Source organism: Thamnophis sirtalis, unplaced genomic scaffold (genome assembly GCF_051295495.1).
Source record: "Thamnophis sirtalis isolate CommonGarterSnake01/CBP01778 unplaced genomic scaffold, rThaSir2_p1.2 scaffold_11, whole genome shotgun sequence".
Classification (NCBI taxonomy): Eukaryota; Metazoa; Chordata; class Lepidosauria; order Squamata; family Natricidae; genus Thamnophis; species Thamnophis sirtalis.
In genome coordinates this window covers 3,178,305-3,205,172 of record NW_028261391.1, presented here as the reverse complement: position 1 = coordinate 3,205,172, position 26,868 = coordinate 3,178,305, and the positions used below count along the sequence as shown (strand labels likewise).

The window sequence follows — 26,868 nt, the reverse complement described above, 5'->3', positions numbered from 1 at the left end:
TACCAACGGAAGAGATTTAGTTACTGTACCTTATTTTTTGTCAACAAAATAAATGTAGCAAAGCATACAGACTGGGGGGGGTCCTCAATCTATTGGGCCACAACCTGTATGGACCCGGGATGTTCAAGCGTCAGACAAGCATGTTTCTGATTGCTCAAATGGAGCTGCTCACACGGAACCACACCCTTTCCCTCCTCGCCCACAGATTTTTTTACATCAGCTTTGGAAACACACACATACATCTTCTCTCTCTCTCTCTCTCTTTCTCTTTCTTTCTCTCTCTCTCTCTCTCTCTCTCTCTCTCTCTCTCTCCTCCCTCCCCCCTCTCTTTCTCACTCACCCACACCCACACAGAGCTAGAAATAAATGTCTTAGCTTTAGGACCAGCCTCTAGCTGTAAAGCACATCACAAAAAAAGGGCACAAATAAAGAAAGGTGTGATTTTGCTCAACTGCCCAATGTGGGGTAGTCATCCTTCATCTCTCCCGGAATAGTCAATTCCCTTTCTGGCCATCAGCTCCCCATCTCTTTGAGTTTTTTTTCCCCCTACATCCTTCAAAAGTCCCACAGGGGAACAAATAAAATATGGAAAAAAAAGACCTCCCCCCCCTCCCGCCACTTTTCCAATTATTTCAACAAACCCCTCCCCTCCCCTTCCAACACCATCGGTCATTGTCGTCCTGCTTTCTTTTCAACTTCATTAGAAAAGGGAGGTGGGGAAATTGGATATTTTTTTCTCTCAGGATCTTTGGGGCTCCCGGGGATCTTCCTCTTTGGCGAAAATCAGGTTAGCTAAAGGATCTTGGCTTTCTGGGAGCAGGACAAATGTTTATGGACCAAATCCCACATGCTGAGCAGGTCAGCTGGTTGAAGTTTATGGACCACCAACATGCTTCTGTAGAAGCAAGGTTCGCGGTTCATTTTGCTGTTCTTGTTTTTCACCAGGCCAAAGGTTTTGAAGCCGGTGTGAGCCATGGGCTTCACGTTGAGGTCCTCCAGACACATCCCCAAGTAGACATCGTCGATGGGGTACAGCTCCCGGTTCTCGGAGGCTTTGTGGAGACGCTTGGCCAAGGGGCCGTCCATCACGAAGCCCCCTCCGCCCGCGTAGGGTGGGTAGTAGGTCTTGCTGTACAGAGAGTTGGGGATGTAGTATTTGTTTTCCTTCCTGCGAATGGGCCTCGCTTTGACCAGCACGTCACCCACAAAGAGGTCCCCTTCTTCCTGATCCTGGAGAAACTCCAAGATGTTCTCAGGACTCATGAAGACATCATCGTCGCCCTTGAAGATGTACCGGACCTGGTCACAGTAGATGTTGAACCACTTGAGGAAATGGACTTCCTTCAAGGTGAGGTTGAAAAAGGTATCCAAGAAGTCCCACTGCAGGATGTCCCCGTAGATCCGATCCTCGTACTCCAAGAGCTTTTGGTAGTTGGACCTCTCTTCTTCTTTGGAGGCAATGCCCAGGAGGAAGAGGGTCTTGATTTTTTTCCCCTGCAACACACGCTCTTCGCCCCACGTCCTCCGGATGGCCTCTCGGCGGTCGTGTTGAGTGATGACCGACTTCACCACAATCAGCAGGTCGATCTCGCCGCGGCATTTCTCCGGGTGGTTGATGATGATGGGGAAGTAGCGACAGTGTCGGTAAAAGAGAAACTGTTGGAAGTGGGGCTCCAGGTTTCTGAACCACTCCTCCTTCGTGAAGTTCAGGTTGGCTGTGCAGTTGGTGGCGGTGACGTCCCAGGACGTCACCTCCTTCTCGGTGGCTACGACGGGCGGAGGAACCTCGCCCCCCTTTTTCCAGAAGTTGTTGGCGAGGGGCAGCACGTCGTTCCTCTTCTGCATTTTGAGCGGCTCTTGGGAGAGGACGGACTTCTGCGGCTGGTTCTGGAAGAATTGGTTGGGAACGCTGCCCTTTTGCAAGAGCGTCACGGTTACGATCAGGGCGAAGGAGAGAAAGACGCTCTTGTAGACGGTCTTCTTCCTGGAGGACAAACCGAGAGAAAAGAATCAAGGGAAAGGTCTACCCAAAACGTCACTGCAAACGCAGGATCCGAGGGATGGAAGGGAGCTCAGAGGTCATCTAGTCCAACCCCCTGCTCAAGGCAGAAGACCATATTATAAGACCTCCCCCACCCCGCACGTGGGGGTGGGGCACATGCGTGCGCATGCACGGGGGCATGAATTCGATTTTGGGGCTTCACACAGCGCCCCCGACTGGAACGAGGCCCTCCGGCTCTTTGCCACTAGCGGCACTTCCCTCCAGCCTTCGCCCAAAGCCTCCCACCAGGAGACCGAAGCAGACGCCAAGTGGGAATTTCTGCCCCCCTCCGACCCCCACAAAAAGACCCCAAAGGGGGAGACTCTCTGCAGCAACACAAGCGTTCATTGCATGTATCCAACCCAGTTTGAGGACCCCTGATTGAGTGCAATGCAAAAAAGGGAAGGAAGGAGGGAAGGAAGGAGAGAAGGAGAGAAGAAAGGAGGGAAGGAAGGAGGGAATGTAGGAGAGAAGGAAGGGGGGAAGGAAGGAGGAAAGGAAGGGGGAAAGGAAGGAGAGAAGGAGAGAAGAAAGGAGGGAAGGAAGGAAGGAAGGAAGGAGGGAAGGAAGGAGAGAAGGAGAGAAGGAGGAAGGAGGGAGGGAAGGAAGGAGGGAAGGAAGGAGAGTAGGAGAGAAGAAACGAGGGAAGGAAAGAGGGAGGGAGGGAAGAAGAAGTAGGACCGTTGTAAGATAAGATGGATCTATGGGATGGTAAGAAAGCAAACTTCAAGTATATTGTCAACTGTAGGGAAAAAATTGTTATAAATACATATTATTAATAACAGTTATGAGATTAAAAAAAAAGCAGCAAAAAATGCAATTAATTTTTCTGCGGACCACCGCAATTTTCTCACGGACCACCAGGTGGCAACCGCTGGACTATTCAATTTATTAAGTTTGTATGCCGCCCTATTCCCGAGAGACTCAGGGAGGCTAGAAGACCTCCAAGGTCCCTTCGCATTCTGCCATTCTGTTACACCGATAAATGAAATGCAGCGTGGCAGGAGAAACCGACAGGCTACAAGGCCAACATCCCTGCTTTGCAAGCCCTGGCAGAATCTGTCTTCGGCTGCTGTGATTTATGCCCTTCACCCAGCTGGCATCTTGCCCGAGCCGGTCCAATTTCCTCCCCGATTCCAACTCACTCCGCCATCAATTGCAAAGGGGTTGAAAAACAGTCAGGTTTCTGTTTGCAGACTGGGGCCTTTCCGCAAATAGAAGAGGGCCTGTTTCCAAGCAGGCAGCCCCCACCCCTCGCCACCCTCACCGTGCCCGGCAACAGGAAGGGGGAGGGGGGGAAACACACAGGGAAAGGGGTTTCCAGGCGCCCAACCAGATTGTGTAGGGAAGATTAGCAGGGGGGAAGCCAACGCAGCAAAGAGCATTTTCGCCTTTCATTCAGGAACACAGAATCGTAGGCCTGGAAGGGTCTCTGGAGGTCTTCTAGTCCAACCCCCTGCTCAAGCAGAAGGCCCTAGACCAGGGTGTCCAAACTTGGGAACTTTAAGACTAGTGGACTACAACTCCCAGAACTCCCCAGCTGGGGAATTCTGGGCATTGTAGTCTACAAGTCTTGTCAGTTCAAAAATTTATTTCTTTTAACACAAACATTTCATCATTCCTCAATCAGTAAGACATCGAAGTACAATTTTTTGTGTATCAAAATAGTTCTAGTTTACCACCAAATTCTTGTCTAGCCTATTGTATACTCCTCCTTCCCCCCCCCGACTTCCCAGAACCCGTACACGGTATGGATTTTTAACTAACACAGTCTAAAATCTGTTGAGAAAAAAGAAATAAAGAAATTAATGACATTCGACATTGACCTTAGCTTCTTCTTGCTGAGCTAACTTTAAACAATTTAAATCATTTCTGATCTTAAGCATATGTCCACAAGTCTTAAAGTTCCCAAGTTTGGACACCCGTGCCCTACCATTATGCTATTTTTAAATAATGTTTTCCCCCCCAAATTTTATCTCCAAAGTTAAAATACCAAATCCAAAAAGAGAAAGAAACACGAAACAATGCAAAGCCAGGAAAAAAATGCGTAGAGAGACCAAGTAACAAATAGAGATCTAGATTATCCCTCCAAGCTGAATATTGATAAATAGGCGGTATTTCAACACTACTGTTGAACCGTTATACAGGTAGTCCTCGACTTACAACAGTTCACTTTTAGTGACCACTAACTGATAACCCGACGCTGCATGGGTATTTATTTATAGGGGGAAAATGCCCGGACTGTACATAGTTTCTAATGTTGGATTTTCCCCCTTAGCAGAGGGAGCCGCCTTGTGGAGTAGCGTGAAGCCGTTACCGTATCAACTGCACTGTGCTGTATAGTAGATAAGCCATTTTACGGCAGTACAGTCGAATTCATTTGAAGGCACAACAGGCTGTATCTTAACAGAACACCCACAGCGAGGGGTTTTAGGGATGTCTTAACCCCCACAGTATTTGTTTCCGGAAGGTAAGTCATCTGTGTACCAAGTTTGGTTGAAATTGCTCGAGGCGTTCCAGAGTTATGTTGTAACAGACACACACACACACACACACACACACACACACACACAAATACGTTTAGATAGACAGATAGATTCGAAGTTACTGAAAAAAGCGACAGGATAGTTTTTTGCAGTTATGACCACATGATGACGTGGGCAAAATTCAGATGCTTGGAAACTGGTTCATACTTATGACTACCCAACTAGGTAACATCGCCTGATGTTCATCATGCTAGGATGGTGTTACTTAGTTTGGGTAATGAAACATCTGCCGGAAGACATCTCCATAGACTTTTAGCTATCCAATTTGGGATGGGCACCCTTCGAATGGTGTGGGATAGGAATGGATTTCCAGGAAAATTGCAGACTACTTGAACCATTTGCACCACTCGGGTGACCCTGAGGACACAGAGAAACCTCCAAGCGGCCTCAAGGACCCTCTAAAAGGATGCAAACGACCTGCCTTCCTGCCTTCCTTTTTACTATTCACTGTCTGCATTACTATTCCTATCAGTCTCCTCATCGTTCCTATCCCCCATCTCCTCCCACTTATGACTGCAGGACTGTCACTTTGTGGCTTGTATCCTTACGATCTATATTGATATTGATCGTTTCCTGATTGCTTATTTGTACCCCATGACTATCATTAAGTGCTGTACCTTATGATTCATGACTAATGTATCTTGTCTTTTTATGTCCACTGAGAGCATCTGCACCAAAGACAAATTCCTTGTGTCTCCAATCACACGGCCAATAAATAATTCTATATTCTATATTCTATATTCTGTATTCTGTATTCTATATTCTATTCTACTCTATTCTATTCCTTATTCTATTCTATTCTTCTAATTCTTTTCCTAATCCTATTCCTGATTCTATTCTATTTTCTTTCTATATTCTATTCTATTCCTTATTTTATTCTATTCCTTATTCTAGTCTATTCTTCTAATTCTATCCTATTCTATTTTCTTTCTATATTCTATTCTATTCCTTATTCTATTCTATTCTTCTAATTCTATCCTATTCTATTTTCTTTCTATATTCTATTCTATTCTTCTAATTCTATTCCTATTCCTTATTCTATTCTATTCTATTCTATTTTCTATATTCTATTCCACTCTATTCTATTCCTTATTCTATTCTATTCTATTCTTCTAATTCTTTTCCTAATCCTATTCCTGATTCTATTCTATTTTCTTTCTATATTCTATTCTATTCCTTATTTTATTCTATTCCTTATTCTAGTCTATTCTTCTAATTCTATTCCTATTCTATTTTCTTTCTATATTCTATTCTATTCCTTATTCTATTCTATTCTTCTAATTCTATTCCTAATCCTATTCCATATTCTATTCTATTTTTCTAATTTTATTTCTATTCTATTCTATTTTCTTTCTATATTCTATTCTATTCCTTATTCTATTCTATTCTTCTACTTCTATTCCTATACTTCTATTCCTATTCCTTATTCTATTCTATTCTATTCTCTATATTCTATTCTATTCCCTATTCTATTCTATTCCTTATTCTATTCTATTCTATTCTATTCCTTATTCTATTCTATTCTTCTAATTCTATTCCTATTCCTTATTCTATTCTATTCTATTTTCTATATTCTATTCTATTCCTTATTCTATTCTATTCCTTATTCTATTCTATTCTTCTAATTCTATTCCCTATTCTATTCTATTCCTTATTCTATTCTATTTTCTTTCTATATTCTATTCTTTTCTATTCCTTCCCTTCCTTCCTTCCTTCGTTGAGGACACAGAGAAACCTCCAAGTGGCCTCAATGACTCTCGAAAAAGGATGCAAATGACCAGTTTTCTCTGCAATGAGCACAGATCCTTCCATTCCCCACCATCTAAATCAGAGCTGAAGAAGCTTCTGGGGTGAGAATCGAAATGTTTTCAAAAGAAAAAAACAACAAGAAAGCCCAGTTGCCTCTTGAAAAAAAAAAAAGCACTTTGGGGACTTTTACGGAATCAATCATTGTGCAAAGTTGGGAGTTTCATTGTTCGGTAGCAATTTACTTCCTTCTATTCTAGATATCTGAGGCTAGATAAAAGCCCTTAATAAAAGATATGCGGTATTTCGCAGACTTGGCGAAATTCTCTTTCCACCACCTGAATTCAGGATAATCGATTGTTCTTGATGCGTACTGAAACGTAAAGGGAAATTAAGATAAACCTGCAGGACATTTGCAGAGAGAAACTCAGATAAGGTGCCATAAGTGTAACACCAATCTCAAAGGTTGTAAAATAGTGTAATAAAATACTTTAATTAGTTCTAGGTCAGTCTGCTTAATCTAATTGTTATAAAGGTAACAAAGAGATTCAAGGAAATAATTTGAAGGGAAGCACCTAGAACACTGTTTCTCAACCTTGGCAACTTGAAGATGTCCGGACTTCAACTCCCAGAATTCCCCAGCCAGCGAATGCATTCTGGGAGCTGAAGTCCACAAGTCTTAAAGTGGCCAAGGTTGGAGACCCCTTGTATAGAAAAAAAGCCCAGCTGAACTACAGGCCACCTACAAAACCTTCATTTCTTCAGTCTCTACATCCGAGGTTCTCTCCAAGACAGGCTGGGGGTCTCTGAGCTTCCTCCTCCATGCCGTTGGATGGACCGGGTCAAGAGAAGAAAAATCGCACGCTCTTAGGACAACCCTCTGGGGATTGTGAGGTTCCAGCGGTCATCACCCTCCCTGGGGATCCCACCAAAATAACTGTAATTTATGACTCTTCCGCAGCCCCAATGTTGAAAAACATGGATTAGCTGGGTGGGAGTTTTAGGCCTGCATCAAACTATATCACAGAGGAGAAATTAGTTTAATTCCTCAGTTGAAGCACTTAGAAATGATGAATGTTTTTTGGAAAAAATTATATGCACAGGACGTCCTAAACAAAAATAGAATTTTCTTTTTTTTTTCTTTCTTTCTTTCTTTCTTTCTTTCTTTCTTTCTTTCTTTCTTTCTTTCTTTCTTTCTTTCTTTCTTTCTTTCTTCTTTCTTTCTTTCTTTCTTCCTTCCTTCCCTGCATTTTTCTCTGTTCTTTTTCTCTCTCTCTCTTCCTTTTTTTTCTTCCTTTTTCTTTCTTTCTCTCTGTCCTTCCTTCCTCTTTCTTTCTTTCTTTCTTTCTTTTATTTTTTTTCTTTTTCTCTTTCCTTTTTTTCTTTCTTCCTTTTTCTTTCTCTCTTTCTCCCTTCCTTCCTCCTTTTTTCTTTCTTTCTCTTTTTCTTTTCTTTCTTTCCTTTTTCGAATTTTCTCTTTCTTCCTTTCTTTTTCTCACTTTCTCTATGTCCTTTCGCTTCCTTTCTTTTCTTTTTTCTTTCTTTCTCCTTCCTTTCTTTTCCTTTCTTTCTCTCTGTCCTTCCTTCCTCTTTCTTTCTTTTCTTTCTTTTTCTTTCCTTTCTTTTTCTTTCTTTCTCCCTTCATCATTTTTTTCTTTCTTTCTCTTTTTCTTTTCTTTCTTTTTTCTTTCTTTCTTCCTTTTTCTTCCTTCCTTTTTCTCTCTTTCTCTCTGTCCTTCCTTCCTTTCGCTTCCTTCCTTTCTTTTCTTTTTTCATTCTTTCTCCTTCCTTTCTTTTTCTTTCTTCCTTTTTCATTCTTTCTCTCTTTCCTTCCTTTTTTCCTTCCTCTTTCTTTTCTTTCTTTTTATCTTTTTCTTTTTTGACTTACAGAACTCGCGTGGCTAAGGGAGAAGTTTCTTAACTGAGTTTTGCCCCATTCTACAATCTTTCTTACTGCGGTTGTTAAGTGAAACATTGCAACGGTTAAGTTTGTAAGATGGTCGTTAGGTGAGTCCGGTTTATCTAGTGCAGTGTTTCTCAACCTTGTCAACTTGAAGATGTCTGGACTTCAACTCCCAGAGTTCCCCAGCCAGCGAATGCTGGCTGGGGAACTCTGGGAGTTGAAGTCCGGACATCTTCAAGTTGACAAGGTTGAGAAACACTGTCCTAACCACTGCTGGGAAATTCTGGGAATTGAAGTCCGGACATCTTCAAGTGGCCAAGGTTGAGAAACAGTGTTCTAGGTGCTTCCCTTCGAATTATTTCCTTGAATCTCTTTGTTACCTTTATAACAATTAGATTAAGCAGACTGACCCAGAACTAATTAAAGTATTTTATTACACTATTTTACAACCTTTGAGATTGGTGTTACACTTATGGGCACCTTATCTGAGTTTCTCTCTGCAAATGTCCTGCAGGTTTATCCTGCAGCGTTTGCTGGCTGGGGAATTTGGGGAGTTGAAGTCCAGACATCTTCAAGTTGCCAAGGTTGAGAAACACTGATCTAGTGACTTTGCTTGGGGGAAGGTCGCAAAAGAGAATCACGTGACACCCCACCCCTCCCCAGGGACTCTGCAACCGTCATAAATATGAGTCAGTTGCCAAGCGCCTGCATTTTCATCAGGTGACCATGGAAATGCTGCAAAGGTTGCGTGAAAAACTTTTTTCACTGATGTGGTAACTTTCAACAGTCACTAAATGAACGGTCGTATGTCAAGGACTCCCTGTAGGGCAGCTAGAGGTTGAAAAAGGGCTTTGGAAATCTTATAAACGACACAAGGAGTGGATAAGAAAGAAAATAAGTCAATTCGTGCCTGTCTTTAAGACCCTCAGAGCAAGAAATGGACAAGGGATACGGTAGATTTTTATATTTCTACAGAGCATAAAGAAAATAGCAATAGCAGTTAGACTTATATACCGCTTCATAGAGCTTTCAGCCCTCTCTAAGCAGTTTACAGAGTCAGCATATCGCCCCCCACAGTCTGGGTCCTCATTTCACCCACCTCGGAAGGATGGAAGGCTGAGTCAACCTTGAGCCGGTGAGATTTGAACCGCCGAACTGCAGATAGCAGTCAGCTGAAGTGGCCTGCTGTACTGCACCCTAACCACTGTGCCACCTCAACTAGCATGGCTCACCAGCGGTTTAGCTGTCTCTTAGAACAAGTGAAATAAATCGAGAGGGAAGAAGATGCCTCTCATTGCATTGAGGGATTAAAAACACACTGAGCCGTTTGCTTAACATACCGTATTTTCCGGAGTATAAGACGCACCTTCCACCACCCCCTAAAAGAGGGTGAAAATTGGTGTGTGTCTTATACACCGAATCTAGCCCCACCCACCCAGCGGCCCCCACCCTTTGGCCTCTGCCTCCCAGAAATTTACCTCCTTGCAGCAAAGGGAGAAAATTGGGCTTGCGGGGGCCGCAATAAGATATAGCAATCCCTGCAGCCTGAAACAGCTGATCGTCGGGAGGCCCCTGCTTAAACTGTTTAGTTTAGTTTCTTTAGTTTTATTAAACTTGTATGCCGCCCTATTCCCCGAGGGGACTCAGGGCGGCTAACAAACTAAATAGGGAAAAGGGGAAGTACAAAAAACAAGAAGACAAGACAAATACGAAAAACAAATTAAAAACTCATCAACAGTCACAACAATTCGAGTGGGGCTGGGAGCCCCAGGCGTGCCGGAACAGCCAGGTTTTAACGGCTTTGCGGAAAGCCTGAAGGGTGGCGAGGGTCCGAATCTCCACGGGGAGATCGTTCCAGAGGGCCGGAGCAGCCACAGAGAAGGCCCTCCTCCGGGGGGTCGACAGTCGACACTGGCTAATTGATGGAATCTGGAGGAGGCCTAATCTGTGGGATCTAATGGGTCTTTGGGAGGTGATTGGCAGGAGGCGGTCTCTCAAGTACCCAGGTCCAATACCATGTAGGGCTTTAAAAGTAACGACTAGCACCTTGAAGCGCGTCCGGAGTCCAATAGGCAGCCAGTGCAGCTCGCGTAGGATAGGTGTAACGTGGGTGTACCGAGGTGCACCCACAATCGCTCGCGCGGCTGCATTCTGGACAAGCTGAAGTCTCCGAATGCTCTTCTGAAACGGAAAGCGGCTGTTGGCTGTTTGCTGCAAGGAGGCAAATTGCGAGGAGGCAGATTCTTTTTCTTGTGCTAATCAAGCTAAACTGAAACAAGCTGTTTGCTGTTTGCTGCAAGGAGGCAAGTCAATAACTATAAATGCCTAGAGAATGTTCAAATTATTAGATTTATTTTGTAAAGGCTGCTTTATTATTGTTCTAGACAACTTAACAAAATGAAGAAGCTTTTTAAAACAAATGCTTGATCTGAAGAGGCCCAGTGCTATTGTATCTTCTTTTAAATAGCAGGGAATAACGTATACTTCCAGAAAGCCACATCAATTTTAACAGCATCTGTACAAGTATAGTCTGAAATGTAACACCACAAACAGTGTATATCGTCTGTGCTGTTTGGTGCGAGGAAGCAAACTGCTGGGAGGCAGATTCTCCCCCCTTGTTTTCCTCCCCAAAAGCTAGGTGTGTCTTATACTTCAGAGCGTCTTATACTCTGAAAAATATGGTAAGTTACAGTTTGTCAAAGCAAATATTGGAACAATGACAACCACACTCTCAGAACATAAAGTGATCAGCAGCAAGAAACATCTCTTACAAAGTATATTTGTCTCTTTGTGGCTTTGTTACCAGGGTCCAAACATGGACACTTACAACAAAACATAAATGAACATTAGTCACCAAGGAGATGAGATGTTTGAGGGATGCTGGTGGAGTGACCAGAAGTGATAAAATCAGAAACGAGACCGTAAGAGAAAGAATTGGCATTGAACGGATCTTCAACCACAAACAAAGGCCACAGAAAAGTGGCTTGCTCACCTGGAAGGGGCTCTTGTCGGATTTCATACCTTATACATATACAAAAAGAGGAAAAGGTCAGAGAATACAAGGCAGAGGAAGTGGAGAAGGAGGAGAAAGAGGAAGAGCAGGAGGAAAAAGAGGAAAGAAGAAGGAAAGAAGAAGAGGAGGAGACGAAGAACAAGAGAAGGAGGAGGAGAAAGAAAAAGAGAAGAAGAGGAGGAGGAGGAGGAGACAAAGACAAAGAAGAAGAGGAGGAGGAGGAGAAGATGAAGACGAAAATGAAGAACAAGAGGAGGTGGAGGAGGTGGAGAAGGAGGAAAAAGAAGAAGGAAAAGAGAAGGAGGAGGAGAAGAAGAAAAAGAGGGGAAGAAGAGAAGACGGAGAAGAACAAGAAGAGGAGGAGAAGATGGATGAGGAAGAAGAAGAAGAGGAGGAGGAGGAGAGAAGGAGGAGAAGATGAAGACAAAGATGAAGAACAAGAAGAGGAGGAGGAGGTGGAGAAGGAGAAGGAGGAAAAAGAAGAAGAAAAAGAGAAGGAGGAGGAGAAGAAAAAGAGGGGGAGGAGGGGGAGGGGAGGAGGAGGAGAAGAAGACAAAGAACAACAAGAAGAGGAGGAGGTGTAGGAGAAGGAGAAAGAGAAGAGGAGGAGGAGGTAGAGGAGGTGAAGGAGAAGATGAAGACGAAAATGAAGAAGAAGAGGAGGTGGAGAAGGAGAAAGAGAAGAAGAAGAGAAGGAGGTGGAGATGAAGAACAAGAAGAGGAGGAGGAGATGGATGATGATGAGGAAGAAGAAGAAGAAGAAGAAGGAGGAGGAGGAGGAGGAGGAGGAGGAGGAGGAGAGAAGAAGAAGAAGAAGAAGAAGAAGAAGAAGAAGAAGAAGAAGAAGAAGAAGAAGAAGAAGAAGAAGAAGAAGAAGAAGAAGAATTTGGCCTTTGATTTCCAACGGTTGGTCAATACCACCAAGTCCACTCTTACCCTCATACCCTCTTTGTGGCCTTGTTGTCCACTTCAAGTTGGCCAATGTGGGAAGCAAAGCCGGGCCAGATATTTCTTGGGCCAGAGCTGACCCTTCCACTGACTTGGCTCCTTCTCATAAACATCTCCAGCAATCTCCGTTGCTATTTGCTCCTTACACTTTGGAGGGAAGTCAAAACAGAGCCAGCCTTGTCCACCGCAGGCCTTAAACACGGGAGGCCCACAGTGGCCTTTTCACTTCTCCCAACCTTCGCGAGACTCTCTTAGGATGCCAGAGACAAATTCCTCAGGTACCTAATTACGCTTGGCCCCCAAAAAGTATCCGCTTCCATTCAATCCGGGGGGGAAACCCCACAGAAACCCACAAACGACATTCAACCTTCAGCACGATGCTTCCTACTCATACCAAACCCGGAAGAGACCTTGGTGACATCAAACCAGGTTTAGAAAGGGTGAGCTGAAGATCTGCGGTCTTTAAAAAGAGTCAAGGAGAGAAGCAACTTAAAGAGAAACTTAAGGGGAAATTTTCTGCCAGGAAGAAATTTCTGCTTATTCTCCAAAGCCCCAGAAGTCAGGACAACAAGCCATGAATCCAGGAGAGATGCAACCTAGAACTAAGGAGAAACTTCCTAACAGTGAGAACAATTAGCCAGTGGAACAACTGGCCTCCAGAAGTTGTGGGTGCTTCAACACTGGCCGCTTTTAAGAAGAGGTTGGATAACCATTTGCCTGAAGTGGTGTAGGGTCTCCTGCCTGAGCAGGAGTTGGACTAGAAGACCTCCAAGGTTCCTTCCAACCGTGTTATTCTATTCTATTCTATTTGAGAGGCTGCCCCAGGAAGAGTTACAAGCTATTTTCCAAGGCACCTGAGGGTAGAACAAGAAGCGATGGGTGGAAACTAATCAAGGAGAGAAGCAACTTAGAACTGAGGAGAAACTTCCTGACAGTGAGAACAATTAATCAGTGGAACAGAAGTTGCCTCCAGAAGTTGTGAATGTCCCAACACTGGAAGTCTTTAAGAAGATGTTGGATAGCCATTTGTCTGGAACAGGGGGTTGGACTAGAAGACCTCCAAGGTCCCTTTCAGCTCTGTTACTCTGTATTCTGTATCCCTGGCCTAGAGCATAAGGGAGGGGGCAGAAATAGGCACGAATTGTTCCCTGGGCAAACAGAGGGAGAAATGGTGGACTCTAGAAAGAGTGCAGAGAAGAGCAACGAAGATAATCAGGAGTCTGGAGGTTAAATATAGGATGAACGATGGAGGGAACATGGGTTATGTCTAATCTAACAATGAAGAGAAGACTTGGTGTGACATGATAGCATCTTCCAATATTTGAGGGGCTGCCGCAGGAGAAGAGGGGGGGTGTCAACTTATTCTCTGAAGACTTGAGGTCAGGACAAGAAGCAATGGATAGATAGATCATTAAAGAAGATGAAGCCTAGAATTAAGGAGAAATCTGGTATGTCTATCTTAATGAAAAGAAGGACTAGGGGAGACATGATAGCAGCCTTCCAATATCTCAGGGGCTGCCCCAAAGAAGAGGGAGTCAAACTATTCTCCAAGGCACCTGAGGGCAGAACAAGAAGCAATGGGTGGAAACTAATCAAGGAGAGAAGCAACTCAGAACTGAGGAGGAATTTCCTGACAGTGAGAACAATTAACCAGTGGAATGACTTGACACCAGAAGTCGTGGGTGCTCCAACCCTGTAGATTTCTAAAAAGAGATTGGACGGTCACTTGTCTCAGATTGTAGAGGTTCTCCTGCTTAAGCAAGGGGCTGGATTAGAAGATCTCCAAGGTCCCTTCCAGCTCAATTACCAATATCTGAGGGGTTGCCCCAAAGAAGAGGGGTGGTCCATCTTTTCTCCAAACCACCCAGAGGCAAGAGAAGAGGCAACAGATGGAAACTCATCAAGGAGAGAAGCAATCTGGAACTACACTTCCTAACAGTGAGGACAATTCACCAGTGGAACAGAAGTTGCCTCCAGAAGTTGTGAATGCCCCAACACTGGAAGTCTTTAAGAAGATGTTGGATAGCCATCTGTCTGGAACGCTAGAGGGTCTCCTGCCTGGGCAGGGGGTTGGACTAGAAGACCTCCAAGGTCCATTCCAAGCTCAGTTATTCTGCCCTAATACAGAACATTAGATATTCTGCCAAAATATTAGATAATATTGTTCTGTCCATTCCAGAAGACAGGAATAACTTCGTTTCTGCTGGCCGACATCTCTTAACGGGGACCAAAATGCGGCGATAAATCGCAACCAGGTTAAAACTTGAGGTTGACCATCTAGAACAGGGCAGGGTCTCCAAACTTGTGGACTTCCAGCCAGCTGAGGAATCCTGGGAGTTGAACTCCACGAGTCTTAAAGCATCCAAGTTTGGAGACCTCTGTTCTAGAAGATTAGATCATGGCTGAGTCCCATATTCTACCTACATCTAGAACAATATTTACCACAACTTTGGCCGGAAGGCCAGCGCCTCGTTTGAATTCAGAAGAAGCCCAAGCTTCGTAAAACCACCAAGTTGGGCGATGCCGGCTAACGGAGACCCTGAATGGTCCTCAGACAAACCCGTGTCTGGAATCCACCCTGGTTAATCCAAGGGTAGTTTGCCGACTCAGCGCTGTTCTCGCCTACGAGGCAAATTCCTCTGGCAAAACCGCCAATAAATGTAGATAAGAGATATTGGTGGAATGCAAAAAGTCATACCAAGCGGGGAGGGACGCCCCACTCTGCACATGGCCAGAGGCGCTCCCAGCTTTTGCACAACTGTATAAAGTTGCCCCATCCTCTGGCAAGCAGATGCTGCAGCTAATTTGGCTCCGATTCAGCCACCTCATCTTATCGTTGATTGAAACCGGTGTACTTTCAAGAGTTCAAAACCACCAACGGCCACATCTCAATTTTTTCCCCCAGCTGCGACCGTATAAAATCCACTCTTTGCCCTCCGAAACATTTCGGGGATTGAGGGGTTTCCTACAGTTAAAAGACCACCGACCCAGAGAAATAAATACCCCAGAAATTACACCGAGAGGAAAGATTTAGGTAAACAGTCAAAGGTCACCAAAATCCAGATAAAGAGCATCAAACACACTCATATCACTTAAGAACATTGCCTTAGTTTCACTTTTCCGTCCGTTTAAACTGCACCGAGAGGTTTGACCGCCTGTTACGGCAAGTCCTCGACTTATGACCAAAATGGAGAGCGCCCCCCCCCACATTTCCGTTTGCTAAGCGAGACAGCGAAGGGAGCTTTGCTCCAATTGTACGACCGTCCTTCCCACGGTGGCCGAGTTGAATCCCGGCAGTTAACTTAGTAACCCGGTCGTTAAGTGAATCTGGCTTCCCCATCCATTTTGCTTGTCGGAAAGTCGCAAGAGGGGAATCACGTTTTACACACACACACATGCGTGCGATACTGCGACTGTCGTAAATAGGAGTCCGTTGAAAAGCGTCTGAATTTCGATCAGGTGCAACGGTTGTTAAGAGTGAAAAACAGTGATAAGTCACTTTTTTTTTCCAGTGCCATTGTTCAAACGGTCACTAAAGGGGACGGTTGTAAGTCGAGGCCTACCTGCATCAGGAAATAAGGAGATGCAGCGTGAAACGAAAGTTAAATTGTGTGGTTTAAGGGAGGGAGGGGGGAAAAAACAACCCCTCCGTGTTTGGGAAATTGTGTGAAAAACATTTCCCCCTTAAACCACACAATTTAACTTTCGTTTCATGCTTCCGCCTCTTTCTACCCTGATAAATTTAAAAGCTTGGTGCTTCTTCAAATGCACAAAACATCTGTTGTGTTATTTTGGGCCTGAAATTCAGATATATACAGGTGGTCCTCAACTTACAGCCGTTGGTTAGGGACCACTCAAAGTCACAACAGCAACGTTTGCTAGCATCCCCACGGGATAAAAACCAGCAACTGGTTCACATTTACGATGGCCACAATGTCCTGGGGTCACGGGGTCCCCTTGTGAGTTTTTCTGGCGAGCCAAGTCCACGGGGGAAGCCAGATTCACTTAACGACCGGGTTACTAACGTAACGGCCGCAGTGATTCACCGAACGATGGTGGCGCGAAAGGTTGTAAAATGGGGCAAAATTCACTTTAACAAAGGTTTCGCGTTTAGCCATGGAAATTTTTTTTGGGGGGGGGGCAATTGGGGGTCATAAACTGAAGGCTACCTGCAATTAAAATCCTCCTGGACTTTTATTACTTTCACCTGGGTTTGAGGTCAAAGAAGTTTTGCTTCTTTGGTACAGCAGCCATTTCTTTAGATTTGATACAAGTCATTATCTTTGCAAATTCCAGTTATCAAATTTTGGAAATTGCATTATTTCTGTTTACAGACAGGCATCATAATTGCATTAAATTATATCCTTCGGATCCATATTTCTAAAGAAGCCCTAGGAATTGCTTTCCCTGCTGGTAGAGACAGTCCTCAACTTACGACAGTTCATTTAGTCAACGCTCAAAGTTACAACAGCACTGAAATTAGTGACTTATGACCATTTTTCATACTTACGACCATCGCAGCCTCCCACGTCATCAAAATTCAGACCCTTGACAACTGACTCATACTTATGACAGTCCGTTGTGTCACGGGGGGTCAGGGGATCCCCTTTTACGACCTTCTCGCAAATCAAGTCAAGGAGAAACCAGATTCACTTAACGACCGGGTTACTGATTTAACAATTGCAGCGATTCACTTAACGAGGGTGGCAAGAAAGGTTGTAAAAGGGGGGAAAACCCACTTAACAACTGTCCTACTTAGCGTCAGAAATTTCAGGGTCCAGTGTAGTCGTAACACGAGGACTTCCTGTACTTCTCTGTTACATCCACAGATTATACAAATATGTATGTATGTATATATGTATGTATTATGTATGTATATGTATGTATGTATGTATATGTATGTATGCATATCTATATATGTATGTATGTATATGTATGTATATATGTATATGTATGTATGTATATATCTATGTTTGTGTGTATATAAATATATATTTATATATGTATGTATATATGTATGTATATATGAACGTATGTATATGTATATATATATGTATGTATTTGTTTTCGTAGATTCCGTATATATACCTAGAGCCGAGGTGGCGCAGTGGTTAAATGCAGCACTGCAGGCTACTGCTAAATCAGCAGTTCAGCGGTTCAAATCTCACCGGCTCAGGGTTGACTCAGCCTTCCATCCTTCCGAGGTGGGTAAAATGAGGACCCGGATTGTTGTTGGGGGCGATATACTGACTCTGTAAACCGCTTAGAGAGGGCTGAAAGGCCTATGAAGCGGTATATAAGTCTACTGCTATTGCTATTGCTATATGTACATGTATGTATGTGTGTATATGTATATATTAGATTTTTTTTTTATTTTTTACAACCCCTGGTAAGCCCCAATTATGGGAGGAAGCTAACTGCTTCCATCATCTGTCCTTCGGCTCATCACAAGAGTCCATCACGACAGAAACCGAACATTTTTACTGTTGCCTTTGTTATATTTGTGTTTTTTTATTTGTGCTGATAAATATGTATATGTATATGTATATACATGTGTGTGTATGTATGCATGTATGTGTATGTATGTGCATGTATGTGTATATACATGTGTGTACATACATATGCATATACACATACATACATATACACATATACATACATACACATATACATGTGTGTATGTATGTATGTGTATATGTATTTGTTTTCGTAGATTCCGTATATATGCATATGTATGTATGTGTGTATATGTATATGTATGTATATGTGTATGTATGTATGCATGTATGTGTATATACATGTGTGTACATACATACATACACATACATACATATACATACACATACATACATATACATACACACGTATGCATATACACATACTTACACATACACATATACATACACATATACATGTCTGTGTGTATGTATATATGTGTATATGTATGTATGTTTAGAGGTTTAGAGGTTTATTGGGATTTATATGCCGCCCTTTTCCCTGAGGGGACTCAGGGCGGCTTACAACCACAGGGGAGGGGAAGTGCAAGGTCAAAACAAACACTTTGTGAACAAAAGAAAAATAATAAAACACAACTTTCATTCAGCAATCAAACACTCGGGCGGGTAATTGGAAGCCTATCCCCAGGCCTGCTGGGAGAGCCAGGTCTTGAGGGCTGCGCGGAAGGTCTGGATCGTGGTGATCGTGGTATGTATGTATGTACACACACACACACACACATATCCATACACACACACATACACACACTGCAGAGACGACTTAAAGAGTCACTTTTTGGTGAGATGGGTGGCAAATAAATTTAATAAAACAAGGAAATATACAAATCAGTATTTCTCAAGGTGAGCAGCTGTAAGACAGGAGGACTTCAACTCCCAGAATTCTGGCTGGCTGGGGAATTCTGGGAGTTGAAGTCCCCCTGTCTTAAAGGTGCTCACCTTGAGAAATACTGATTTCAACCCTCACCGATGCCATGAAAATGCATTGATAATCTCTTACGTTTGTTTCAGAAATTGCAAAATATTTGTTTAAACAACTGGACGCAAAACAGACAGAAATCCTCTTCCTATCCTTTTACACAAGGTTGCATTGTACACAAGCCGCCTTCTCAAAGCCGAAACTTAAGAGAAAAGGAACAGAAAGTCTCTGCGTCTCATTAAGGAGCATCATAGCTTGTTCTGTGTCATGTGTGAATCCGGGGTTTTGTGGCACTTCAACCCTCTTGATGGCTTGGGTTCCTTTGCAAAGCCAGCAAGCCGTGATTCCTTCAGGGTTAAATCAAGTGGCTATGAGTCAGTTGTCAATCATGGCTTAGAGCAGCGTTTCTCAACCTTGGTGGACTTTAAGTCTTGTGGACTTCAACTCCCAGAATTCCCCAGCCAGCTCTGCTGGCTGGGGGATTCTGGGAGTTGAAGTCCACAAGACTTAAAGTCCACCAAGGTTGAGAAACACTGGCTTAGAAAGGGATGCAAGGATTTGCCGAATCCCCCGCCCCAGGAAGTAGCGATTTGAATGGACCGTTCCCCACTTTAGCCGTGTGAAGTACCGCAAGGGATTAAAAAGTTGAAATTAGGGGTACTTTGAATTAAATAGAAAGGGTTTCGCTAGGGATCAAAGCAAAATTTCAGCCTTTCTCCCGGTCTGTTTTAAAAAGAAAGATTCTGGGACATCCATTCACACAACCTGAGCGTCCTCCAGATTAACCAGGATAAGTTTGATTTTACTTTTAACCCCTTGTGGGAATCGGCCGGTCTACTTAACTTCTCCTGATCTCATCCCCATCTTTTTACAAACCCAGGAAAGGGATTAATGGGAAGGTGTTGTATGAACACAGCCAAACCGCCTCTCTTTCAGGCTTTTCCCCCCAGGTCAGAAGTTTCAGAAGAGAATTCCAGCTCAAAGCCCTACATTTAAATTTCTCCATCTCCCCCCCCCCCTTTCTATTGCAAACAGAGGCGACTCTCACCTATGGTGGGAGGGAGGAAGAAAAGAAAGGGAGGGAAGCAAGGAGGGAGGAGGGGGAGAATGGGGAGAAGGAAGGAAAAAAGGACAGAGGGACAGAAAGAGAATAATAGAGTTGGAAGGGACCTTCGAGGTCTTCTAGTCCAATCCCCTGCCTAGGGGAAACAAAGAGACAGAGAGAAAGTGGGAGGGGGGGGGAAGGCAGGGAGGAATTCAGAAAAGGAAGGAAGGGAGAGAGGGAGGAAGGAAGGAAAGGCAGGGGGAGAGAAAGAGAATAACAGAATAACAGAGTTGGAAGGGACCTTGGAGGTCTTCTAATCCAATCCCCTGCCTAGGAGAGAGAAAGAGTGGGGGAAAGGAAGGCAGGGAGGAATTCAGAAAAGGAAGGAAGGAAGGGGGAGAGGGAGGAGGAAGGGAAGGAAGGAAGGGAAGAAAGACAGGTGGAGAGAGAAAGAGAAAGAGAGAGAGGGAAAGGAAGGCAGGGAGGAATTCGGAAAAGGGAGGGAGGGGGAGAAGGAAGGAAGGCAGAAAAGGAAGAAAAGAAAGGGAAAGAGGAGGGAGGGTGGAAGGAAAAAGAGAGACAATGGGAAAGAAAGAAAGAAAGAAAGAAAGAAAGAAAGAAAGAAAGAAAGAAAGAAAGAAAGAAAGAAAGAAAGAAACGAGGCTAAGGACCGTCCGGACGAGCATCTTCCTCCAGAATGAAAAAAAGGGGGGACGACCCCTCTTTCCCCCCTTTGGCGACCCTTCCCCAGTCCCGGGCAAAGCGCTGGCACCAAACCCTCGGGGCGTTGTCGGCATCCAGGGACCCCCAAGCTTTCCCCCAGCCCCGGAGGAACCGCCTTCCCGGACTGGACCCCCTAGAGGAGCCCCCGAGGGTCCCGGCCTTGGAAGCCCCCTACCCACCTCCCCTCCAGGGGCCCCGGATCCCCGCGGGGCCACTCACCAGGAGCTCATGGCGGCTGGGCGCTGCAGGATGCGCGGCGGAGGCGCAGTTGCGGCTCCGCTTCGGCGTGCAAGTGCGGCTCTCTCCAGCCGGCTCTGCAGGGCCGGCGGCTTGGCCGGCTGGCTCTCCTCCCCTGGCCGAGGGAAAGGGCGGGGCCGGGCCCGGCCCAACGCCCTAGCCGGCCACCTCCAACCCCCGCCCGGCCCGGCCCTTCTTAACCCTTCGGACGCCGCGAGCGAGGGATGCGCCCGCGGGCGCCGCCGCGGCGAAGTGGAAGAAGAGCCGCGTTTCCTCCCCAGCGGACCCGATTTAGTCGGCTGCCTCTAGATCTCCGCTCCGTTGCCTCGCTTTCCGGGGATCTGGGGGATCCCCGGGGCTAAATCTGGCCGGGGAGAGACAGCTGGTCCCGCAGCTGGTCCTTTTTATTTTATTTTTTTTACAAACAGTAACAGAGTTGGAAGGGACCTTGGAGGTCATCTAGTCCAACACCCACCCACCCCGCTTACGCAGAGGACCTGCGCTAGGGATTCGAACTGCCGACTTTTCTTTTTATTTTTAAGACGTTTTATTTAAAAAAAAATCTCTATATACAGGTATACATTCACATCGTTTTTGTCCTTATTTATCTTTATCATTTTTACATATTTGTTTTTCCGTATAAAAGGTTGAAATATACATTCTGCGATGCTTTCCTTCCTTCCTTTTTTCCTCCCTCCTTCCTTTTCCTCCCTCCCTCCTCCCTCCCTCTTTCTTTCCTTCTTTCCTTCTTTCCTCCCTCCTTCCTCCCTCCCTTCTTTCTTGTCTTCTTTCCTCCCTCCCTCCTTACTTTTTCTCCCTCCCTCCTTCCTCCCTCCCTTTCTTTCCTTCTTTCCTCCATCCCTCCCTCCTTCCTTCTCCCTCCTTCCTTCCTTCTTTCCTCCCTCCCTCCCTCCTTCCTCCCTCCCTTCTTTCTTGTCTTCTTTCCTCCCTCCCTCCTTATTTTTCCTCCCTCCTTCCTCCCTCCCTCTTTCCTTCCTTCTTTCCTCCATCCCTCCCTCCTTCCTTTTCCCTCCCTCCTTCCTTCTTTCCTCCCTCCATCCTCCCTCCCTCCCTTCTTTCTTGTCTTCTTTCCTTCCTCCCTCCCTCCTTCCTTTTCCTCCCTCCTTCCTCCCTTCCTCCTTCCTTCTTTCCTCCCCCCTTCTTTCCTCCCTTCCTCCTTTCCTTCCTTCTCCCTCGTTCCTTCCTTCCTTCCTTCTTTTCTCCCTCCCTCCCTCCTTCCTTCTTTCTTTCTTCCCCCTCTCCTTTCCCTTCCCTTCTTCCCTTGCCTCTCCCCTAGTCCTCTAGCTGACCCTTGTTAGTTTCCTTTGCTTGGGGTTGAATGCCGGGGCAGAAGAGGGGATGCGGGGTAGGGGGGGAGGGTTAACCTAGATAAGGTAACCCCCCTTTCAGGGTGAGACATGGGGGTTCCCTTGGGCACTAACACACACACACACACACCCCTGTTGTGTCAAATGCCTGTGACCTGGGAGGTTGTGTGAATGCAGCTGGAGTGACCAAACTGGTTTTGCTTCTCTCGCCCCCCCCCCCACCCCCACCCCGCTCTCTCTTTTCCCCCTGGGGGAAAGGCAGGGTGTGAATGCAACTGACTATCCAGGAATGCCGTAATTTAACCAGGTTATATTCTGTCCTCCTGGATTAATGGAGCTACCTTGGCACCCAGGGGTCACACACTCTGCAGCTGCATTCACACAACTCCAAAGTATGGTGTTTAAAAGTAACCTGGCTTGGTGAACCGTTTTGCTGGGTGTTTCTCCCTTAAATCTTTATTTGAAAGGTTTCTTTCCCTGGTTGGGGGTAGATGTCGGTTTAAAAATGGATTGTTGAGCACCAGGGAGGAAGATTGGGGGGGGGGAAATCCACCTATAATAAACAAACATAATAAACAAATATAATAAACAAACACCTGATCAAAAGAATGGAAAAAGAGGGAATTATTAGGAAATTTGAGTGATCCACCCAGGATCTTGTGGTGAAGGGAAATGTAGGTGTTTTGTTTTTTTTGGCAATGACTACATAGATGTAGTAAGGTAGTAGTAGGTTGCTCAGCAGGTGGCTAGAGATGTTGGCAGGCTACAGGTAGTCCTCGACTTATGACCATAATTGAGCCCAAAACTTCCCTTGCTAAGCAAAACGGTGGGTTTCAAATTTTTTTTAGAACCTCTTCTGTAGGTGTGGCCTGCTTTGTGGGAGTGGCTTGCTGGCCATGTGACTGGGTGGGAGTGGCTTGCTGGCCATGTGACCGGGTGGAGTGGTTTGCCAGCCATGTGACCGGGTGGGAGCGGCTTGCCAGCCATGTCACTGGGTGGGCGTGGCCAACCTATAAAATGTGGTGAAACTCACTTAACAACACTCTTGCTTAGCAACCAAAATGTTGGCTCAGAAACTCTGGCATTTGAAGCACGCAAGTCTTAAAGCTGTCAAGTTACAAGACCCTTGCACCCCTAACCCTTTAGGAAAAAAACCCCTAGGGGTGTTCAAAGTTGGCAGCTTTAAGACTTGTAGACTTCAACTCCCAGAATTCTTCCTCCAGTCCTGTTGGCTCAGGAACTCTGGCATTGAAGTGTGCAAGTCTTAAAGCTGTCAAGTTACAAGACCCTTGCACCCTAACCCTTTAAAACCCCAGGGGTGTTTAAACTTGACAGCTTTAAGACTTGTGGACTTCAACTCCCAGAATTCCTCCTCCAGTCCTGTTGGCTCAGGAACTCTGGCATTGACGCACGCAAGTCTTAAAGCTGTTAAGTTACAAACACTTGCACCCCTAACCCTTTAGAGAAAAAAACCCCCAGGGGTGTTTAAACTTGACAGCTTTAAGACTTATGGACTTCAACTCCCAGAATTCCTCCTCTCGCTCTTCATCTTGATGATGTGGGGACGGGCGGCGGGAGGGAGCTGGAACCGGTTCTAAACGGCACGGTAGATTTGTGGAACCTCTTCTATAGAAGAGGTTAGAACTGGCAGGAACTCTCCCCTGGTTTTATCCCATTTTACAACCTTTCTTGCCACGTTGTTAAGTGAATCATTGCAGTTTGCCAACTTAGTAACATGGTTAACAGAATAACAAGAACTACAGAGTTGGAAGGGACCTTGGAGGTCTTCCAGTCCAACCCTCTGCTCAAGCAGGAGACCCTAAAACATTTCGGACAAGCGGTCGTTAAGTGAATCTGGCTTCCTCATTGACTTGGCATGTCGGAAGGTCGCAATGACCTCCAGACACCATAACCGTCATAAATACATGCCAGCTGTTAAGAATCTTGTAGGAAGAACTTATAAATTCATATAACTGAGTTAGAAATATTGCACCAGAAGGCATATGTTAACCAACCCAAAATCTCCCAACAAAGTTAATGATTAACAGTCTCAAAGTCCTTTAAACTCTCAACAAAAAAATAGAATTAAACTCTTATTTCATGTTTCAATGTGGAAACCTCTTCTGGACTTTATGCTTGGGGTGGAAGAAAATATGAAACTTTGATTTGGGGTTTTATGGATTAAATGGATTTGTTGTTATAGAAATGGACAGTTTAAATTTATTATGTAAAAGTTAAAAGTTATGGTTGGATGTTAAAGCTAATTCTACTTCATCGAAGGCAGTCAGAAGTGAATGCCTTTTCTTTCTTTCTTTTCTTCTTTCTTTTCTTTCTTCTCTCCGTTTTCCCCTTCCTCTTCCCTTTCTCTATTTCTCTCCTTTTTGCTTTTTTTTGTATATTATATCATTAATAAAGTTGTTTTAAACAGAAAAATAATTAAAATAAAATAAAATAATTAAACACTTACCGGTATTTCATGTTCCTATCCGGAAACCTCTTCTGGACTTTATGCTTGAGGTGGGGAAAAAAATATATGAAACTTTGATTTGGGGTCTTACGGATTAGATAGATGTGTCGTTATAGAAATGGCTAGTTTAAACTACGTATTACGTAAAAGTAAAAAGTTGATGTTAATGATTTATTCCACCAAACCAATGGGAGCCAAAAATCAATTCCTCCTCTTTTTTTCCCCGCCCTTTCCCCAACACTTTCCCCTTCCCTTTGTATTTTTTTTTGTATGTTAATTTTTTTGGGGGGGGTATGTTTTGTATGATAAGTTAGCTGATAACCCAGCATTGCCCAGGTATTTATTGATAGGGGCAAATTTTTCTGACCAAACATAATTTCTAAGGTTGGATTTTCCCCCTTACTCGAGGGAGCCCCCTTGTGGAGTACTGTGAAGCCGTTACCATTCCACTGCGCTGCACAGTAGAAGCCATTTTACGGCAGTACAGTAGAATCCATTTTAAGGCACAACAGGCTGTAGCTTAACAGAACATATACCACAAGGGGTACTAGGCAGTATATATATACCCTTGCTGGGAATCGAACCTGTGCTCTATTGCCTCTTAGGCAGATGTATACCTTTCACCCTGGCCTGGCTGATAAGGAGTCGAGCTCTGTAGCTCAATGGTTAACACATCTGCCTAAGAGGCAATAGAGCACAGGTTCGATTCCCAGCAAGGGTATGGCTAGCTGATGAGAGCTAAATAGCTTGAAATAGATCTATACTAGTCTCCCTTTATTTATTTATCAGCACAAACATAACAAATGTAGCAAAAAAAGGCAACAGTAAAAAATATTGGGTTTCTGTCTGGATGGTCTCTTGTGACGAGCAGAAGGACAGAGAATGGAAGTGTGACCTTCCTCCCATATTTGGGCATACCAGGGGTTGTGACTTTAAATATATACCTTTCACCCTGGCCTGGCTGATAAGGAGTTGAGCTCTGTAGCTCAATGGTTAACACATCTGCCTAAGAGGCAATAGAGCAAGGGTATGGCTAGCTGATGAGAGCTAAATAGCTTGAAATAGATCTATACTAGTCTCCCTTCATTTATTTATCAGCACAAACATAACACACACACACACACAGAGAGACACACACACACACACAGACACACAGACACACACACACACACACACATATATATATATCTTAATGGTTAAGATCTCTGCCTAGTATGCAATATAGCCCAGGTTCAAATCCCAGTAAGGGTATGGCTAGCTGATAAGAGCTAAATAGCTTGAAATAGATCTATACTAGTCTCCCTTTATTTATTTATCAGCACAAATAAAACACACACACACACACACACACACAATGTAAGAATTTCATTATCAATAAGCAATTACTGGTATTTTAATTATGGTTGTTAGTATTAATATTATTCTCATTATCAGCTTATTAATACTTTGTATGAATAAATGGATCCAGACAGTAGCCTCTTCATTAAGCATTATGTATTTTAAAGAAGAAGAAGAAAATATATAAAGAAAGGAAGGAAGAAAGAAAGAAAGAAAGAAAAGAAAAGAAAAGAAAAGAGATTTTGGAGGGGTTTTGATCGATAATTGTTAATTGTGTGTGTGTGTGTGTGTGTGTGTGTGTGTGTGTGTGTTAGGTAAGATGTGACTCATTATTTGTGGTTTCTTTTTCGCAAGAGCAGGTATGAAGTTACAGCAGGAAAACAAAACCACATCAAAAACTGACAACCCCCCGAGGTTTTTTTCCTTTGTTCCCGAAAGTATCAAATTTGTCTTGAGGGCTAGAAACTTGCATTTCAGGTAAGCGGCCAGGGCTAGAAACTTGCATTTCAGGTAAGCGGCCCCAGAGGAATGCTATAGGTGCACTGTTTATGCCAAGCTCCAGGCGTGCAAGGAAGTAGCCCAGACTTTTCGGCTGCAACTTCTGAGCCACGATTTGGCAAACATCCGATCACTAGCAAAACTTTGAGGAACCAGCTGGTTTTATGCTCTGCAAAACAAAGAGTAAAATAAATATAACTGGCACCGATTTAACTACATTAATGCGTCTGTGAATAAATAGATTGGGGGGGGGGGGAAATTACCGCAGCGCGGAGCCAAACGTAATCTCGGAAGAATGGTGCGAACCCACCCACCCCCAACTGTCCAGATGTTACAAAACGGCACGTTTTTTAAAATGACAAATTTAAATGCTTGATGTCTCATCACCATAGCCTTATATGTTACAAGCATTATGCCTTTTTTATTATTATTCTTCATAAACATTTTGAATACAGTGTTATTGTCAGGGCATATCATTTACAAGAAAGCATTGAAAGTTACAAATCTGGCTAAAATATCAGCATATCTTAAAGACCACTCAAATGAGAGATATAAACGAGACTGGAAAAAATGGATTGACTATACACAAAATAAATACGGGAC

General features: G+C 44.3%; 1 protein-coding gene across 2 annotated transcripts; it reads right to left on the bottom strand.

Moving 5' to 3' along the window:
- Positions 1-620: 620 nt before the first annotated feature.
- LOC106557062 (UDP-GlcNAc:betaGal beta-1,3-N-acetylglucosaminyltransferase 7) lies at positions 621-24,975 on the bottom strand. Of its 2 annotated transcripts, none has more exons than XM_014076177.2 (2): positions 24,430-24,975; positions 621-1,984 (listed from the first exon to the last, which is right to left on the bottom strand). In XM_014076177.2, the coding sequence occupies exons 1-2, from the start codon at positions 24,438-24,440 to the stop codon at positions 793-795; spliced, it is 1,203 nt and encodes a 400-aa protein (XP_013931652.2). In that variant the 5' UTR covers positions 24,441-24,975; the 3' UTR covers positions 621-792. The 2 variants fall into 2 exon arrangements, with proteins under 2 accessions (XP_013931652.2, XP_013931651.2); XM_014076176.2 differs by lacking the exon at positions 24,430-24,975 and adding an exon at positions 20,617-21,324.
- Positions 24,976-26,868: the final 1,893 nt, after the last annotated feature.